This window comes from Bos mutus, chromosome 11, assembly GCF_027580195.1.
Source record: "Bos mutus isolate GX-2022 chromosome 11, NWIPB_WYAK_1.1, whole genome shotgun sequence".
NCBI lineage: Eukaryota > Metazoa > Chordata > Mammalia > Artiodactyla > Bovidae > Bos > Bos mutus.
The window spans coordinates 60,292,828-60,311,816 of record NC_091627.1 but is presented as its reverse complement, the minus strand read 5'-3'; the positions used below and the strand labels follow the sequence as shown (position 1 = coordinate 60,311,816).

General features: G+C 50.2%; 1 protein-coding gene across 1 annotated transcript; it reads left to right on the top strand.

The window, feature by feature from the left end:
- Positions 1 to 2,329: 2,329 nt before the first annotated feature.
- Positions 2,330 to 13,022, top strand: NT5DC4 (5'-nucleotidase domain containing 4). The gene is given in 18 exon segments (XM_005890000.2): positions 2,330 to 2,406; positions 2,906 to 2,976; positions 3,083 to 3,200; positions 3,282 to 3,377; positions 3,589 to 3,680; positions 3,774 to 3,828; positions 4,172 to 4,265; positions 4,453 to 4,505; positions 4,718 to 4,838; positions 6,171 to 6,195; positions 6,198 to 6,271; positions 6,519 to 6,585; positions 6,761 to 6,931; positions 7,105 to 7,106; positions 7,358 to 7,407; positions 7,764 to 7,824; positions 10,615 to 10,692; positions 12,978 to 13,022. Coding segments are annotated over 18 exon segments (1,350 nt in total).
- Positions 13,023 to 18,989: the final 5,967 nt, after the last annotated feature.

Sequence of the window (18,989 nt, the reverse complement as noted above, 5' to 3'; positions counted from 1 at the left end):
TGAAAATGAGCTAACGTACCTCCTGCAGCCTCCATACTCTTGCCTCACCATCTAACCGTTGTTCATTTGGAATTACCAAGTATGGGACTCTTTCACTGAAATATTTTCTTCCCCCAAGATAATTTCTATCCCTTCAACAGTGCCTAACTTCATTTAGTTTGGCCATTTTGGAGAGAACAAACTTGTGTTCCTTTTTAAAAGAGGACATGCTACATCCTTTAAGTCTTTCTGGATGATCCACATCAAAACTCTAAATGGAAATCATCGTGCTTTGTTGCAAAACCAGCAATTATGGACCCTTAGGGCCTGTTTGGGTTTCCCTGGTGGCTCAGATGGTAAAGAATCCATCTGCAATGCAGATACCTGGGTTTGATCCCTGGGTTGGGAAGATACCTTGGAGGAGGGTATGGTAAACCACTCCAGTATTCTAACCTGAGGATTCTCCGTGGACAGAGACTGGTGGGCTACAGTTCATGGAGTTGCAAAGAGTCGGACATGACTGAGGGACTAAGCACAGCACAGCACAAGGCCTGTTTACAGCTCTGCACTAAATGATCGCAATTACTCTGCTCTTGGGTACTCATTTTTGTATTTTTTTTTTTCCTGATTCTGAGATTCTACTCATCTGCCATTTCTTACAGCTCCTGGTACACTTCTAGGGCTTTCCTGATAATTCAGAGGGTAAAGACTCCACCTGCAGGGCAGGAGACACAGGAGATGTGGGTTTGATCCCTGGGTCAGGAAGATCCTCTGGAGAAGGAAATAGCAACCCACTCCAGTATTTTTGCCTGGAGAATTCCGTGGACAGGGGAACCTGGCAGGCTACAGTCCATGGGGTTGCAAAGAGTCAGACACAACTGAGCAACTAGGCACACTTCTAGCAATTCTTTTTTTCTTTTTACAGTTTATTTTTATTTATTTGGCTGTGTCAGGTCTTGGTTGTGACATGCAGGATCTTTCTTTGTGCTCGGACTCCAGAATGCATGACTCAGTAGTCGCAGCTCAGTACTCCATGGCATGTGGGATCTTAGTTCCCTGGCCAGGTCACCTGCATCTCAAGGTGGATTTTTAACCCCTGAGCCACCAAGGAAGTCTCCAGAAATGACTTCTTTAAATGGCCTTGGGCTAGGAAGATTGGATAACCCAACATGCAAGAATTGTTTGTAAAGCAAGAATCCTAAGTGCTTTTTTTCTTTATTAGACACTTTTATTTATTTATTAAAAAAAAATCTTTTAAACAAAATTCACATTTTATTTAGGTTGAAATTAACTATGCAAAATTGATTTCCTTCACTAAAAATACCCACAATACTTTGTGTATTATTCCTAGGTAAACCACAAAACACTTATATTTTTAGGTTTTCTAGGTTTTGCTTGTAAATCAAGATGAGGCAGTAGACACAGTCATGTCTTCTGCTCAGCCAATAGCTTGATTGTCATGCCGCATTTACTAAGTGAATGATGGAAAATATCGAAGTTTATCATGAATTTTGGTTTGAGGAAGCCACAAATGTGGCAAGCAAACTTGACATTCAGATGAGACTCCAAGGGAAATTTTGCAGAGTTCAGCACAGTAACCTGGAATCTCAGTTTGCCTTTGAGAGCTACAGTAAAGAAACTCTAAGTCTTCTAACAGTGGACCACATTACTCAGGAACAGAAAGATATATTCTCAGAACAGTACCTCAAAGCTCTTAAAATGCTTATCTCTGGTACCCTCTGTCATGGGACAGTCTTTTATTTTTAAAGCACGTGAGTCTCCTGCTTTTGCAACCCTATGTTTGTTGCAGTCTGAGTTCTCTGCTACATTCTAGGTCGTTGTGGTCCTTGGATGCATAAATTCAAGAAGTGAAGATAGTACAATATAGATGAATTGTTCTTCCTTGATTATTACTGCTTTCTCTCTTAAAAAACAGGGGCTTCCCTGATGGCTCAGCTGGTAAAGAACTAGTCTGCCAATGCAAAAGATACAAGAGATGTGGGTTCGATCCCTGAGTTGGGAAAATCCCCTGAAGGAGGAAATGGCAACCCATTCCAATATTCTTGCCTGGAAAATCCCATGGACAGAGGAGCCTGGAGGGCTGCAGTCCCTGGAGTCTCCGTTGGACACAACTGAGCACCCAGGCACATGCACTTAAAGAACAGAAGGGACACCAGAGACTGTCCTGGCTGACTCCTCCCTCAAACGAGGAGGAGATGGGGGCCCAGGGTGGGGCCAGCAGGGTCAGCCGTGGTGTCTGAAGGTTTGAGGGAGAGGGGAGCTGCTGGACACCACTGATAGTGGGCAGGTGACTGGAGAAGGAACCACTGCCTTCTCACTCCTGGTGGCGATGGTCAGTGTGGACGGGGGAGAGCTAAGGGAGCCCAGAGGGGAGCCGCAGGCCCTGGAGCCGGACTGGCATCAGTGGTGAGATGAATGGGGGAGGGGAGGGGATCATGATAAACACCCCATTTCCTGACATACCCCACACAACATAGCAGCCCCGGGACTGACTCCTTCAAGTACACAGAGATGATGATGCTCAAAACACAGGCAAGCCCCTGCTCTCAAAAGGGAACATCCCCTTGTAGGTGGGCAGTGGCTGACCACATGGAAAACTGACTGTGTACGCTCAGTGGGGGGAGGGGCTCTCCCCCTCCCCCACCCCCAGACATGGTGCTTTGTGCTGCCCACCTGGGACAAACATAACATCTCTGAGCTTGGACACAGTGACCTCGATCAGGAAAGTGACACCCTCACTGATCAGGGCACATCCTTGCTCTTGGGGATGCCCCCAGCACACTCCCACAGTGAGAGGAGCCCTGCACACGCTGGCACTCCTGTTCAGATACACACATGTGCTCAGACACACACAGGCCCAGGAAGCCCTGGCCCTTGGAGTTTGGGGACATCCTCACCTTTCCAGGATTTTTGTCAACTGCAGCCTGGTGATGGGGAAGATTGGCTGCGGCTTTGACATGGACTACACTCTGGCTGGTAGCGGAGAGGGGGAGGGGTGGGGGGTGGGGGAGTGAGGAATTGGGGGCCAGGGGTGCCGGCTGGGGAATGGGCACCAAAGGCCTTGGGTCTGCTCGGCCTGCAGTTTACAATTCCCCAGCTTATGAGACACTCGCCTTCAAGTTGCTGCTGGAGCGCCTGGTGTGCATAGGGTACCCGCACGAGATCCTGTGCTATACCTATGATCCCACCTTCCCCACCAGGTGAGCAGAGCCCAGAGGGCGGGATGCTGAGCTGAGTCCTGGCCCTGGCACCCCATTCACAGCCTCTGTGCCCTCACCCACGGGGCTGGTGTTCAACGTGCTCTACGGAAACCTGCTGAAGGTGGATGCCCACAGGAACATGCTGCTGGGCACCCATGGCTTATCCTCCCTCTCAGAGTAAGGCACTGGCTGGGGGGCAAGGATGGTGCAGGAAAGATGTTGGGGCTGAGGGGTGAGTCAAGCACACAGCAGGGGCTTGGCAGTGCCACCTGGAGAAAGAGGGACAGGAAGATGGGGAGAGGCACGAAGGAGTGGCAGAGCCTGGCCGACCACTGGTGGGCGCTGTGGAGGAGGTGGCATCATGGCACAGTGCTCACTTCTTCCCCAGGGCGGAGGTCTGGGGCTTCTACCTCAGCAAGTTCATTCAGAGGGATGACCTGCAGCGGTTTCACAACCTCAACACGCTCTTCAACCTACCTGGTGAGGGCTGATGGGGTGAGGGCTGATGGTGAGGTAGTCTCGGCTCTGGCTTGGATCCTTGGACCAGAGACTGACTGCTCTCCCCACCCCCAGAAACCTACCTGTATGCCTACCTGGTAGACTTCTCTGGCTGCTCCCACTACATCAAGTGCATTCTGTGCCCCTCCCCTCCCCCTGCCCTGGGTGACCCAGCAGGATAGCGCTCCCCTTAGGGGCCAAGCCCTGAAATGGGGGCTCCAGCAAGAGGCAGCGGCTCCTCCTGAGGAACCCCTTCAACAAGGGCTTCAAGAACTCAGTGGGAAGGCCTTAGATGTGGGCGCCCTCAACTCTATAACTGATAGCCCCAAGGGATGACCCTCAGCACAGGGTGACACCCCTCTCAAGAGGGCTGGTGTCCTGCTCACTGTGGATGGAAGGAGTCCTGCTGGTAGGGCTCCAGGGCGGTGGTCACCTCAGGGGCCCATATCAGCCTCCCTCTTGGCTTGACTCAGCTGTGACACAGGCTATCAGCACGGGAACCTCTTTATGCCCTTCCGAAGCCTCTTCCAGGATGTGATGGATGCCATGGATTATGTCCACCTTTTGGTGAATGTCCCAGGACCCCAGGCCACACCCAGGTCCCCAGACTCCATAAGGTTTCACTCTGCTTCCGGTTGAGGATGGTGGTCTGTGTTCCTCCATCTTGGATGTATGCGTGTGCACGCATGCCTGTGTGCACATACACACATACACATATGAGCACGTGAACTCACAGCTCTGCTCCCTCCTGCAGGGCTGTCTCAAGGAGAAGACCTTGGAGGACTTAGAGAAATTCTGGAGAAGGATGTGAGTGGCCTTAGACTAGGGTCATGACTAAACCTTGTCCCCCCCTCCCCCAGGGCGGTGGGGCTGCTCCTCCTTTCCCTGGCTCTTTCTTCAAGATGTAGACAGAGCTCTGCACCCTGGCCTTGTTCCTTGCCTTCCTGCCTGACCTGGGGCCCCCTGCCCAGCCATGGGGCTGAAACCTGAGAACAGGCTCCCAGGGCAGCTCCGGGGAGGCCCCACTGCTGGAGGTGGCTCCTCTCTCTGCCCCAGGCATGAATCCTCGTCCTTCTGGACAAGATGAAGGAGGTGGGAAAAGTGTTCCTGGCCACCAACAGCAGCTACAACTACACAGATGTGAGTGTGTAAATGGAGGTGGGTGGAGGGGCGGAGCTCAGCCTCTGGGCCAGAGAACTTTCTTTTCTGGCTCTGGGGAAACTGAGGCCCTGCAGAAACAGTGGGGGTGAAACCCTCACTGCCTGGTTGGTATCTTGGGTTCCATTTCTTGACCTTTTAAGGTCTCAGTGAAATGTTAGTCACTGTCTGTGTCTGACTCTTTGTGACCCCGTGGACTGTAGCCAGGCTTCTCTGTCCGCAGGATTTCCCAGGCAAGAACACTGGAGTGGGTTGCCATTTCCTTCTCCAGGGGATCTTCCTGACCCAGAGATCAAACCTGCCTCTCCTGCACTGCAGGCAGATTCTTTACCCCGAGCCACCAGGGAAGCCTAGGGTCTCTGTGAAATTATCCATTTCCCCTCCATCTTGCTCCTGTGGTGCCCGGTGTGTCCTATGGGCTGAGGGCCTTGGCAGCCCCTGGTCCGACCCAGCTAGGTGCCCTAACTCCTGCCTTGTCCTTGCCAGGCCATCATGACCTACCTGTTAGGTGCTGGTGAGGTGAGTGCCATGGGCCTGGCTGGTGGAGGCTGTGTCTAGGGCAGGGAGACCAGGCCACCTTGCTGCAGGTCCCTCCCATGTCCAGCTCTCTCCTCCAGGAGGAACCAAGGGTATGGGAAGGATCGTTTTACCTGAGTGGGCCCGTCGGAACCTCCCCAGTGGGTGCTGGAACTTCCCCAGTGGGTGGAGACTGGTGACTTCAGCCAGGCTATGGGAGGAGCCTGGAGGGGTGGAGAGACCTTGGAAAAGTGACTAGATATTTGGGGACGGGCTGGATGGGGCAGAAGCGGGTGAGGGAGGGGGTGAGAAGTGGCTTTGGCAGGCCTGGGGGCAGGGAGTGCAACATACCTTGTGGGGACCCAGCTGGCTAATGGGTAAGCAGGGCTCCAGCTTGGGGGTGGGGTGGGGAGGAACCTGTGCTCTCGTCCTGTGTCCCTGGGTCTCTGACTCTGTGCTATGAGGGACTCCAGGGGCTGACACAGCCCACTCGACATCCAACGCTGGCCTCTGCTAATAGCTTTGGAGCACTTCCTGCCAGCATGGCTGGGGATGTTGGATGGTCAGAGGCCCCGGTTCCTGAGCCTCGGGATGTCCCATCTAGCTGAGAGGCCAGGGCTGAGATGGGGAGCTGGCGAGTTTTCACCGGTCCAGAGCCAGGCATCCCGGTCAGGTGTGGGTGGGACAGCTGTGGGTGAGGACCTGGCTGAGAGCCTGAATCAGATTTTCCAGGCTGAGCGCGTGTGTTGGCATGTGCCTCTCCATGTGGCCCGCCACGTCTCGTCCTCCCACCTGCAGGCTGCAGCCAGGCCCTGGAGGTCTTATTTGATCTGATCGTGGTGGACACACAGAAGCCCCACTTCTTCGTGGAGGCCACAGTACTGAGACAGGTCAACACAGTAATGCAGGGGTCGAGGCCTGTCCTCCGTGACCCATGGACTGCACTGTGGGGAGGGAGCCCGCCTCTCAGGCTTGACCTGCCCTTGGTGGTGGCTGCTCTGCTGTCTGTCTGTCCCTGGAGGCAGGGATCCAGGGAGGGGACTCCTTCAGGGCCCTGTGGCCCCCTTCTCTCGTTACCCCATAGCTACCCCTGCTAGTCCCAACCCCCCACTGTCTCTGACCAGGGCACCCCTCTGCCCCCTCCAGGACACGGGCAAGCTCTGTGTTGGTACCTACACCAGCCCCCACCAGCACTGTGCTGTCTACTCTGGAGGTACCAGCTCCCCCTTCTCCCTCCCTCCCTCCCATTCCTCCTTAGCAACCCACCTTCAACTAGAAGCCCACATCCCAGGCCTGCCCGCCAGGACGGGACTAGGAGCCCCTGTCCCCAGCCTGCTCGCTAGGACAGGAAGGACTGTGAGTGGGCCTGTCCTCCCCTGGTCCGGCAGGGTCATTGGACGTGGTATGTGAGCTGCTTGAGGTGCGGGGGAAGGACATCCTATACATTGGGGATCACATCTTTGGGGACATCCTCAAGTCCAAGAAGCCGCAGGGCTGGCGGACTTGTCTGGTGGTTCCTGAGCTGTCCTGGGAACTGGGCATCTGGGCCCAAGAGAAGGGTGAGTTGTAGGGGGCAGACCAGCAGGGGGCACTGGCCAGCAATGCTAAAGCCTGCACCATGGTCATTATCTCCTCTCTCCCATGTGGGGTCAGTAGTGACCATGATCATACTGTCTGCTCTGTGGTTTATGAGAGTGGATCTATTTATTCATGAGGAAACAGAGACCCAGAGAGGTTAAGTGTCTTGCCCAAAGTCACACAGCCTGAAGGCATCTGTCCCACAGGGCTCTCCCTGCTCTGCCCTGGGCGGAGTCTCCCTCAATGTAAGGAGAGGGGCAAGGATGTTATGCATACAGCTGGGCCCGGGGCAGGGGAGTGGGGTTAGACTCCAGTGATCTTTCCACCCTGACCTCACTAGCTGAGCTAGGCCCAGGACAAAGTGGGCAGGGCTGTCATGCCCCCTGTCACCTGTCTGCTTTTCGCAGCGAATGGAGATGCTGAAGAGGCTGGATGTGCATCTAGCGGACCTGTACCAGTGAGAGCCCTGACCTGTGACCCCTACCCCAGGAGGGGAGCAGGATGGAGGGTGGTGGTCCATGTCCACACCTGGCAGCAGGGTCCACACCAGGTTGCTCAGGAAATCACGATCTGTTTCAGACTGGGCTTCCCTATTAAACTGGACTCTGACCCCCTTGAGATGCTCACACTGACCGCTAGGCCCTTCCTCCTGAACCACTGACCCTGTCACACGTGGGCACACACCCAGCTCAGCGCCCCCACTGGGTGCCTGCAGAGTGCCTCCCACCCCATGGCATCTGGGGAGGTTGTACCCGGAGACTCCGGGGCCCCCAGCTCCTCTCCTCCTGGGTCAAGTGGCCATTTTTGCACCAGGCACACAGATGGCAGCAGTTACGGCCTGCAACTCATCAACTCCACCAAGAGGGAGTTTCAGGTAAGAGCAGGGTGCTGAGGAGGAGGGGATGGGCCTGGCGGGGCGGTGGGTGAGGCATGTGACTCCAGGTTGCCTGCCTGGATTAGCTCTTTCCCAGGTCTCCAGAGCCCTATTATGACTCCCGCAGTCTCCAGGAGTGCCACTGGGCCTTGTTAGCCTGTGCCCTCTGCTGGCCCTCGTGCTGAATGACAGCCGTGTGCTCTTGAAGGCTTGAGGTCCTTCCATCTCCACCATTAACCTTGAGAACTGCCTGCCTCCTGCATTGGGTCCTCAAGTGACCGACTGCCTGGCTCATGTCTGGGGTCAGCCAGGCAAAGGGCCTGAGAAGACCCTTTGGATTTAGGGTGGATGCGCTGGTGTGTCTGGGTAAGGAAAGGACAGGTTCCCTAGTGTCATTCCTGACCAGTCACCAGAGGTGGAAGAATCCCACAGGGGTTCAGGCCACTCGACCTTCCCAGGCCCAGTGGGGACCAATAGTGTAGGACCTTGGCTGAACCTCTTGTGGGGAATTCAGTGCTTTCATGCCATGTGATCCTCCCACATCCCCTCGAGGGGGACTGGACAGGGATCGTCACCCTTATTTTATAGATGGGGGAACTGAGGCACAGAGAGGGTAACAAAGACATCCTTGGTCACTCTGGGAGTAATATTGGACCACTTTTCTTTAAAAAAAAATAAACTATTTGTTTGTTTTTGACCTGGCTCTTCACTGTTGTGCATGGACTTTCTCTAGTTGTGGCATGTGGGCTTCTTACTGTGGTGGCTTCTCTTGTCACGGAGCACAGGCTCAGTAGTTGTGGTGCACAGGCTTAGTTGTCCCCGAGGCACGTGGGACCTTCCCGGAGCAGGGATGGAGCCCGTGTCCCCTGCACTGGCAGGCAGATTTTTAACCACTGAACTACGAGGGAATGAATGCTTTTCTAGATTCTGAAAGCAGGGCCTGTAATGAGGTAGGGGCCTGCTAGTGGGGTGGGGCAGGAGTGGGCCTGGGTGTGTGGGTCTTACCAGAAAGTAAGTGACGCTGAGAGTGTAGAGCAGGCTGGTCGCTCTCCAGGACCAGGCAGGAAAACAGGGAGTGGGACCTGGGGCCAAGGAGAGAGAGCCGCCCCACCTCCCAAAGCCCGGGCTGGCTGAGCGCCATGGCAGCTCCTTCCTTCCCTGCGGTGGGCGAGGGCCTCAATGTCTTTAGGGGACTGTTTCCCAGGAGGGCAGAGCTGGGCCTGACCCTGGCAGACAGGCTTGCTTGTGGGTGATGCAGGTCCTGTGCGTGGGGGTGGGGGTGGGAATGGGATCTCGAATCAGTGAGCTGCCCCTCTGCCAGAGAGTCAGCCGGGAGCTGGACCTGTGCTACAGTGTGATGGGCAGCCTGGTTCCAGTGTGGTTTCCACCAGACACTCTTCTCCAGCCAGCTGATGCACTACGCCGACCTCTACACAGCCACCTGTCTCAATTTCCTGTACCGCCCACTCAGCTCGCTGTACCGGGCAGCTGGGGAGCTGGTATGTCCCCGCGGAACCTCCCTAGCATCCCTGAACCTCCATCTCAGAAGGACCCATGGATGCTTGGCCCTGCCAAGAGCATTTGAGATCACCAGACCCCCTTCTCCCATCTCCAGGCACAAACGGGCCAAACCCTTGCAGATAACTGTCTCATAAAGAATGCTCTGGAGGGGTTATGATTCTATAGATAAGATGCCTCTGCTGAGAAGTTTTCCTCCTGCTCAATTTTAACTCCTGCTTTAAACTGAGACTGCATTATCTCCCTAGGACACATGATACCGCTTTCAAGGAGGAAGGCTGTGGTCCCCTTACCCTCAGTAATCGCAGTACAGTGATCGCAGGGAAAGTGGACGAAACAGCAGACTGCATAGTAAACACTCCAGCTGGTTTTCCTCTGGAAGACCTGGAATGCTTCTCAGTCAAGAGCAATGAGGTGAAGGCGACAGTGACGCCACAGGGTTCATGGAGGGCATGAGACTGACCAGTGCAGAGCTCCCCAGGGCATGCATGTCCCTTCTCCCAACGAGCGGTCATTATTTCCATCTTAGATGATGTACCATCTGCAGTCAAGGATCTAGACTTGAAGCTAGTTCTCTGGGGTTCCGTGAACCCTATTTTTCTTGCCACTCTCAGCTGCCTTCCTGATAATTGAGAGCAGGAGAAACCATTTTATGTTTCTGGGCTGGGTTTTTTTTTTTTTTTTAATTGATTCTGCTTAATGCTTAATATAACTCAGCAAAGTAGGTTTTCTTCTCCTCATTTTACCACTGGTGAACTGGAAGTGCAGAGAACCTAAATTACTTAGGTTCAGACTGCTGCTAGGTAGACTGCAGAGTCAGGATTTGAATCCAGGGCCACTTTGTCCACTGCGTCACACTGCCACACTGAGCTCTCACTGTGCAGCCTCGTCTCATCTCTGGGCTTTTAAATGAGCAGGCTGGAGGATTCCTGTAGGCAAAATGGGGGGTCTGAGGCATTATCGTGCAATTAGACACCGTTGCTAAAGTAGAGACCAGACAGATGAAGAAACAGCATCAGGAGAGCCCAGGTGAAAGAGCTAAAGAAACCTGAACTTACCCAGCAGTGCTGCCTGGGATTTTTGAGGAAGTCCATCTGCCAGAAACTTCCTCCTCCTGCTGACCCTCTTGGGCTCCCTTTTCTGTAGCATCACTGGGCAGGAAGCTGGCAGCTGTGGGCAGAGGATGCGTTGGGGGTACTGATGTGTAACTGGGGACTCTGGAAGGCCTCAGCACTGCTGGAGCTCTTCCACCTCCGGTGTTGGTCCCTACAGGTGCCCCATGAGACAGCAGTGGAGCAAGAAAGGGCTGCTCTGGTTCCCGCCTTCAGCTTCTTCTCTTGCAGCCAGAGGGTGAGTTACTGGAAAGTGAGGGCTGCCAGCTGACTGGCCGGGGAGCTCAGAGACTTGGGGGCTCCTCTTGGGCTAGAGCAGGGGTCCCAGTGGAGCAGTATCAACCCGAGGGGTTATTTGGGAGGTCTGCGGGAGCTATTTTGTCTTCTAGTGCAATCATTCCTGAATATTCATGTAGGAATACATGTTATTTTATTATACGTTGCTTTTCACTTCTTGTTTGTTATAGTTAAGGTATGATATTGATTGTTAAGATTATAGAGACAATCATATTGTCTATGAATCTCAATTCAGAATCAAGAAGAGCAAATGAAAATATTTATTTAATTGAAGTATAGTTGATTTGCAGTGTTGTGTTAGAAAGTATTTGGTTTTAAGACGAGGCAGGGGGTCTGAGAGGGCCAAGAATCACTGGCTCTCAGACTCACAGGTCCTGCTCAGCTGACTGAATGGGGTCCCATATCTCCCCACATCTCTTCTGGATCATTCCTCTGACAGATCCATCCTCATTCTGGGACAGGTGACAGGACACAGACTCTCCCCGGCCAGGCTTCCTCAGCAGGTGACTTTTATGGACACAAAGTGGAGGGGCTTCTTCTTCGCCCGCTCTGTGACTCTGCCCTCTGAGTGGAGACCCAAGCTTTCTTGAGTGGCAGGCTTGGCTCCTCACCTAGTTCTGCAGCCCCGAGCCCTGCAGGAGGGTTCCTGTTTCTACCCTGGCATTCTTAGGGCTTGATTTTCAAAATGCCCATCTTATCGGTTCCCTTTAGTGTGGTGGCTCCAGGCTCAGTGTACATTCTTTCCATCAGTGTTTTTCACCAGGTGCCTCCCATATGCCTGACAAAGTAGAATCTGAATTATGAGCCACTTTACTCCTGCCCAGGAGAAGCTCAAAATTCAAGTACATCGATAACATTAAATGGCAAGGACCTAAAAGAAGCAAAAGAAGAACTGAAAGTCTTAATGACCCAGATAACCATGATGGTATGGTCACTCACCTAGAGCCAGACATCCTGGAGTGTGGAGTCATGTGGGCCTCAGGAAGCATCACTACGAACAAAGCTAGTGGAGATAACGGAATTCCAACTGAGCTATTTCCAATCTTAAACCAGTGGTTTGCAACTATTTTTTCCCTCCCAACCCACCAGGGGACTAGACCCACTCCCCTCTGTAACTGTGGGTTCTCTGGGGATGTGTTGGTTACTCTATCCTCTCATCTCCATCCCAGCACAGACTAAGGCATTTGGACACATTTTCTACCCCTGGCTGGGAGTCACTGTGTGAACCTGGGAAGGTTCCATAACCAGCTTTCTTTGTTTCTTGTAAGGCTGAGGGCAAAGCGAGAAGGACCAGGAGGGCTGCATGGAGGCAGACTGAATCCAGGACATGGCTGGCATCACCATCCTCTTCTATGAGATATTTTTCAGATAACAGGAAAAATATGGGAAAGAGAGAAAGCAACCATATTGAAATCTAAATGTAACAGATCTGGAGCCCAAGAGCCCCTCTTTTAGGGAGGAGGAAGGGGTCTTGTTCTCCCTGGCTGCTGGGCCATTTTTGTGTACTAAGTGGAACTATTTAACCCAGTTCCCCTGAGTGTATTTCTCATCCATTTTTATTTCTATCAATTTTTTAAAAAATAGTGTTTCTGTGCACTTTTGATTCTGTTACTAGTAACGACAATGGCCATCGATGACTTCATTAACTATTCTTTCCAGTCACTGTGAAAGACAGCGAGATAGTTTTTGAACTTGATGTATATACATGCATTAAAATCTATGAAAAGTCCTACTTGTGATTTTAAAGCTTGATTCTTCATTCTAGTTGGAGCTCCTCCATGGTGTTAAGCCCTTGCCCTTTACTGAATTTGAATTCACTTTTCTTGTTAATGGTATCATCTGGAGGCTTTTGTTGTTCAGGCTCTCAGTCGTGTCTGATTCTTTGCAACCCCATGGACTGCAGCATGCCAGGCCTCCCTGTCCTTCATTCTATCTCCTGGAGTTTGCTCCAATGCATGCCATCCAAACATCTCATTCTCTGTCACCTCGTTCTCCTCCTGCCCTCAGTGGAGGCTTAGAAGGAATAGATGTTTGAAATGAAAGCATGTGATCCAGTTCACTCGTTTTATTTTCTGTGGGTAAATAGGGGAAACATTTGGAATATCTGAGGATAAATAAGGGACAACAGGCCCTGTGCTCAGAGTTCACACTTTTTGACATCTCCTGTGCATTTCAGAAGCTTCCAGACCTTTCATTATTCTTCCTGTGTCGACTTTTGTGCCTCAGAGTCACCAGGGGCAAGTTTTCGAGGAAAGGACTAGGTACCCCTGACCTTGTGTCTTTATTTTTTAAAGAAACAGAAAGTATATTTTTAGCTGTTTTCAGTCTTTTAAAATATTTATTTGGCTGCACCTGGTCTTAGTTGCAGCATGCAAACTCTTAGTTACGGCGTGTGGGATGGAACCCAGGCCTCCTGCATTGAGAGTGCAGTCTTAGCCACTGGGCTCTCAGAGGAGTCCCTGGTCTTGTGTCTTTAAACACTAGACTCTTATTAAAGGCCTGCTGCTGCTGCTGCTGCTGCTGCTAAGTCGCTTCAGTCGTGTCCGACTCTGTGCGACCCCAGAGACAGCAGCGCAGCAGGCTCCCCCATCCCTGGGATTCTCCAGGCAAGAACACTGGAGTGGGTTGCCATTTCCTTCTCCAATGCATGAAAGTGAAAAGGCCTAGAGGATAGTATTTTACCAGCAAAACTGCTCAGACCCTAGGGTGCATGCTTTTCTTTGAAATCCAGTAGCATTATAAACGGAGAAGGCAATGGCACCCCACTCCAGTACTCTTGCCTGGAAAACCCCATGGATGGAGGAGCCTGGTAGGCTGCAGTCCATGGGGTCACTAGGAGTCGGACACGACTGAACGACTTCACTTTCACTTTTCACTTTCATGCATTGGAGAAGGAAATAGCAACCCACTCCAGTGTTCTTGCCTGGAGAATCCCAGGGACAGGGGAGCCTGGTGGGCTGCTGTCTCTGGGGTCGCACAGAGTCAGACACGAATGAAGCGACTTAGCAGCAGCAGCATTATAAAAAGTATTTTGTTAATACTACAAAAATGAACACTTAGAATTCCCTCCTAGGGCAGAGAGAATGCAGAAATGGCCTGGGGGATAAGCAGCCTGGCAGAAGATCCTTAAGGGGTCTGAGGAAGAGATGAGGCAGAGGGAGGGGAAAAGGCATGGGGAGGGGGAGGGGGAGGGGGAAGGCAGACCCGAAGAAAGAAGAGGTGGTCAAGGCCCCTTCCTGTGCTTCTCCTTCTATCTTACCTCTGCTCCTCCCTCAGGTCTCAGGGGCCTCCCACCTCCCTGATCCTCTTTCTCAGGATCATCATACTCTGACATTTGTGATGCTCTAACATGTGTCCCCACTAGACTTGTGGCTCCATGGGGACAGGTCATTTGGGTCACCATGGTATCTCTGTTGTCAAGTGTCCTGTTTTATTGCATGAGCCACGTAACCTGATTTATCATTACTCTGGGTCGGCATGTAGACTTGCAGGGAAAAGAGTGGGGCTACAGATATATCATAAAGACAAGAGGAAGTGGGGAAAGGCTAGACAGCTTTGGATTAGAACTCTGCTCAACTCCTAGGAAGTCATCTGTATTTCTATCTGGGGGTTGTTCATTTGATGCAGTTTGTGTGTGTGTGTGTTAAAAAAAAAAACAAAACATTATGTCAGGACTTCCCTGGTGGTCCAGTGGTTAAGACTCCACCTTTCAATGGAGGGAGTGCAGGTTCAATCTCCGTTGGAGAACTAAGATCCCACATGTCATGCGGCAACTAAGCCCACGTGCTGAAACTAGGGTTGACATATATATGCTGCTGCTACTGCTGCTAAGTCGCTTCAGTCGTGTCTGACTCTGTGCGACCCCATAGATGGCAGCCCACCAGGCTCCTCCATCCATGGGATTTTCCAGGCAAGAGTACTCGAGTGGGTTGCCATTGCCTTATCCCATATATATGCTATCATGTGTAAATATTAATAGATAGCTAGTGGGAACCTACTGTATAGCAGAGGGAGCTCAGCTTGATGCTCTGTGATAACTCTGTGATGACCTAGAGGGGTGGGATGGGGTGGGGAGCATGAAGGAGGGAGGTCCCAGAAGAAGGGGATATATGTATATATATAGCTGATTCATGTTTTTGTACAGCAGAAACTAACAATATTGTAAAGCAGATATCAGTTCAGTTCAGTTCAGTTCAGTTGCTCAGTCGTGTCCGACTCTTTGAGACCCCATGAACTGCAGCACGCCAGGCCTCCCTGTCCATCACCAACTTCCCGAGTTCACCCAAACTCACACCCATTGAGTTGGTGATGTCATCCAGCCATCTCATCCTGTGTCGTTCTCTTCTCCTCCTGCCCTCAATCTTTCCCAGCATCAGGGTCTTTTCAAATATGTCAGCTCTTCGCATCAGGTAGCCAAAGTATTGGAGTTTCTGCTTCAACATCAGTCCTTCCAATGAACACCCAGGACTGATCTCCATTAGAATGGACTGGTTGGATCTCCTTGCAGTCCAAGGGACTCTCAAGAGTCTTCTCCAACACCACAGTTCAAAAGCATCAATTCTTCAGTGCTCAGCTTTCTTTATAGTCCAACTCTCACATCCATACATGACTACTGGAAAAACCAAAGTTTTGACTAGACAGACCTTTGTTGACAAAGTAATGTCTCTGCTTTTTAGTATGCTGTCTAGGTTGGTCAGAACTTTCCTTCCAAGGAGTAAGCATCTTTTAATTTCATGGCTGCAATCATCATCTGCAGTGATTTTGGAGCCCCCAAAAATAAAGTCAGCCACTGTTTCCCCATCTATTTGCCATGAAGTGATGGGACCGGATGCCATGATCTTAGTTTTCTGAATGTTGAGCTTTAAGCCAACTTTTTCACTCTCTTCTTTCACTTTCATCAAGAGGCTTTTTAGTTCTTCACTTTCTGCCATAACGGTGGTGTCATCTGCATACCTAAGGTTATTGGTTTTTCTCCCAGCAATCTTGATTCCAGCTTGTGCTTCATCCAGCCCAGTGTTTCTCATGATGTACTCTGCATATAAGTTAAATAAACAAGGTGACAATATACAGCCTTGAAGTACCCCTTTTCCTATTTGGAACCAGTCTGTTGTTCCATGTCCAGTTCTAACTGTTGCTTCTGACCTGCATACAGGTTTCTCAAGAGGCAGGTCAGGTGGTCTGGTATTCCCATCTCTTGAAGAATTTTCCACAGTTTATTGTGATCCTCACAGTCAAAGGCTTTGGCATAGTTAATAAAGCAGAAATAGATGTTTTTCTGGAACTCTCTTGCTTTTTCAATGATCCAGCAGATGTTGGCAATTTGATCTCTGGTTCCTGTGCCTTTTCTAAAACCAGCTTGAACATCTGGAAGTTCATGGTTCACATATTGCTGAAGCCTGGCTTGGAGAACTGTGTGAGATGAGTGCAATTGTGTGGTAGTTTGAGCATTCTTTGTCATTGCCTTTCTTTGGGATTGGAATGAAAACTGACCTTTTCCAGTCCTGTGGCCACTGCTGAGTTTTCCAAATTTGCTGACATATTGAAAGCAGCACTTTCACAACATGATATTTTAGGATTTAAAAGAGCTCAACTGGAATTCCATCACCTCCACTAGCTTTGTTTGTAGTGATGCTTCCTAAGGCCCACTTGACTTCACATTCTAGGATGTCTGGCTAGAGGTGAGTGATCACACCATCATGATTATCTGGGTCATGATCTTTTTTGTATAGTTCTTCTGTGTAGTCTTGCCACCTCTTCTTAATATTTTCTGCTTCTGTTAGGTCCATACCATTTCTGTCCTTTATTGAACCCATCTTTGCATGAAATATTCCCTTGGTATCTCTAATTTTCTTGAAGAGATCTCTAGTCTTTCCCGTTCTATTGTTTTCCTCTATTTCTTTGCATTGATCACTGAGGAAGTCTCTCTTATCTCTCCTTGCTATTCTTTGGAACTCTGCATTCAAATGGGTATATCTTTCCTTTTCTCCTTTGCTTTTGGCTTCTCTTCTTTTCTCAGCTATTTGTAAGGCCTCCTCAGACAGCCATTTTGCTTTTTTGCATTTTTCTTGGGGATGGTCTTGATCCCTGTCTCCTGTACAATGTCACAAACCTCTGTCCACAGTTCATCAGGTACTCTATCAGATCTAGTCCCTTAAATCTATTTCTCACTTCCACTGTATAGTCATAAGGGATTTGATTTAGGTCATACCCGAATGGTCTAGTGGTTTTCCCCACTTTCTTCAATTTAAGTTTGAATTTGGCAGTAAGGAGTTCATGATCTGAGCCATGGTCAGCTCCCGGTCTTGTTTTTGCTGACTGTATAGAGCTTCTCCATCTTTGGCTGCAAAGAATATAATCAATCTGATTTCAGTGTTGGCCATCTGGTGATGTCCACGTGTAGAGTCTTCTCTTTTGTTGTTGGAATAGGGTGTTTGCTATGACCAGTGCATTCTCTTGGCAAAACTCTATTAGCTTTTGCCTACTATACCCCAATTAAAAAAACAAAAAAGAGAATCGGTTGTCTCATATTGGACAGTACAGGACTTGGCTGGCTCTGGGCTTTAGCCCGGGGATCAAATGATGTCACTGGATGTCACCACACTTTCTCCAGCTCTCAGGCTTATTCCATTTTGGTGCCATTCTCAGGTAGGTTCTTTTTCTCCATGGGTATAAGTAGATTTACAGATTCCCATCCTATTTCTTTGGCAACTCTACCAGGAAAAGTCTCACTGGTTTTGTGTGAGCCACAATTCCATTGTCCAGTCAATGTCATTAACCAAGAGGTACTGGGTGCTGGTTGGCCTGACCTAGGTCTTATGCTCTGGTGGGTAGTCCATTCCTCTTAAGCTACAGACTGTGAGCAGGAAACAGGTGGTCCTCAGGAAATTAGGGTGCTGTTTTTTAAAGATAGCTATCTATTTTTATTTATTTGGTTGCTCCAGGTCTTAGTTGTGGTATGTAGGATCTAATTCCCTGACCAGGGATTGAACCCACGACCTCTGTATTGGGAGTGTGGAGTCTTAACTGCTGGACCACCAGGGAAATCCCTAGGGTGTTCTTATTAGGACTGCATGCCCGGCAGGAATGATGGATGTCTTTTATAGCAGGAATAACCAGTAGCTAGTAAACAGTAATAACTGTCATACCTTCTCCCTTCCTTGTCTTCTAGTTCCCAGGCATTCTGCACCTGATGTCAGCACATAACCCTCCCTATTTATCTTCAATACTCACACTCCCCTCTCCTAAGAAGCTGTCCCTACATATTAGACTTAATTCTGTTTAAAGCCTGTATCTCCGCCAATTCCCTGTGAATCTTCCTGCCAAGCAATTAAGGGCCTGCCTTCTTTCCTTCCCACCTGCTCTGCTTTCTAGGAACAGTTATTTACTGAACAAGAAGGTTACTGAGAACCTGCAAAGAGCTCCAGAATGAGGGTGTAGTTTTCTGCAGCTGCTGTACCATCCACTATCATTTCCACATCCTTTTAGATCTTGAAGATGCTACTTAGTCTAATCAGGCTGTTTAAATCCTCTAATTTGTCAGTTTGAAAACTACACATTATTAGATTCCAATAATTCATCCTGCATTGTCAGAACCCAGAATGGTACCGAGACATCCTGCTAAGAACTGGCAACGGTAAAGTTGCTCTTTTGAGAACTAGGAGGGATGTGCTTGACTCTTGTTGTCTGCTGATTTTGAATATTTGATTTCTCCCAGTCCCATTTTCAGTTTCTGTTCCTTCTAAGCATTATTTGGCCTCACAGATCAAGTGAGTCTGTCTATGAGGGGAGGAAAGGGCTGGCTGCAGGGATTCCTGCATTTTCGTTGTGGTGATAGTCTATTTCTCATTGACAGTTAGTCTATTAGCTGCAGGGTTTTATAGCTCAGTTTTATGAATCTTGTTTTTATAAATCTTAGAGATGGCTGCTTGCCTCACAGTGGGAACATCCACATCCTGGGTGAAGCTGGGGGTCAGATCAAGGTGAGTTCTCCAGGGTAATGGGTGTTCCCTGTGAGGGCTACTGGTGTTTCCCAGTTGATGTTGTTTAGTCACTAAGTTGCGTCTGACCGTTTGGGTCCCCATGGACTGTAGCCTGCCAGGCTCCATTGTCCATGGGATTTCCCAGGCAAGAATACTGGAGTGAGTTGCCATTTCTTCCTCCAGGGGATCTTCTTGACTCAGGGATCAAACCCAAGTCTCCTACTTGTCAGGCAGATTCTTTACCACTGAGCTACTTGGG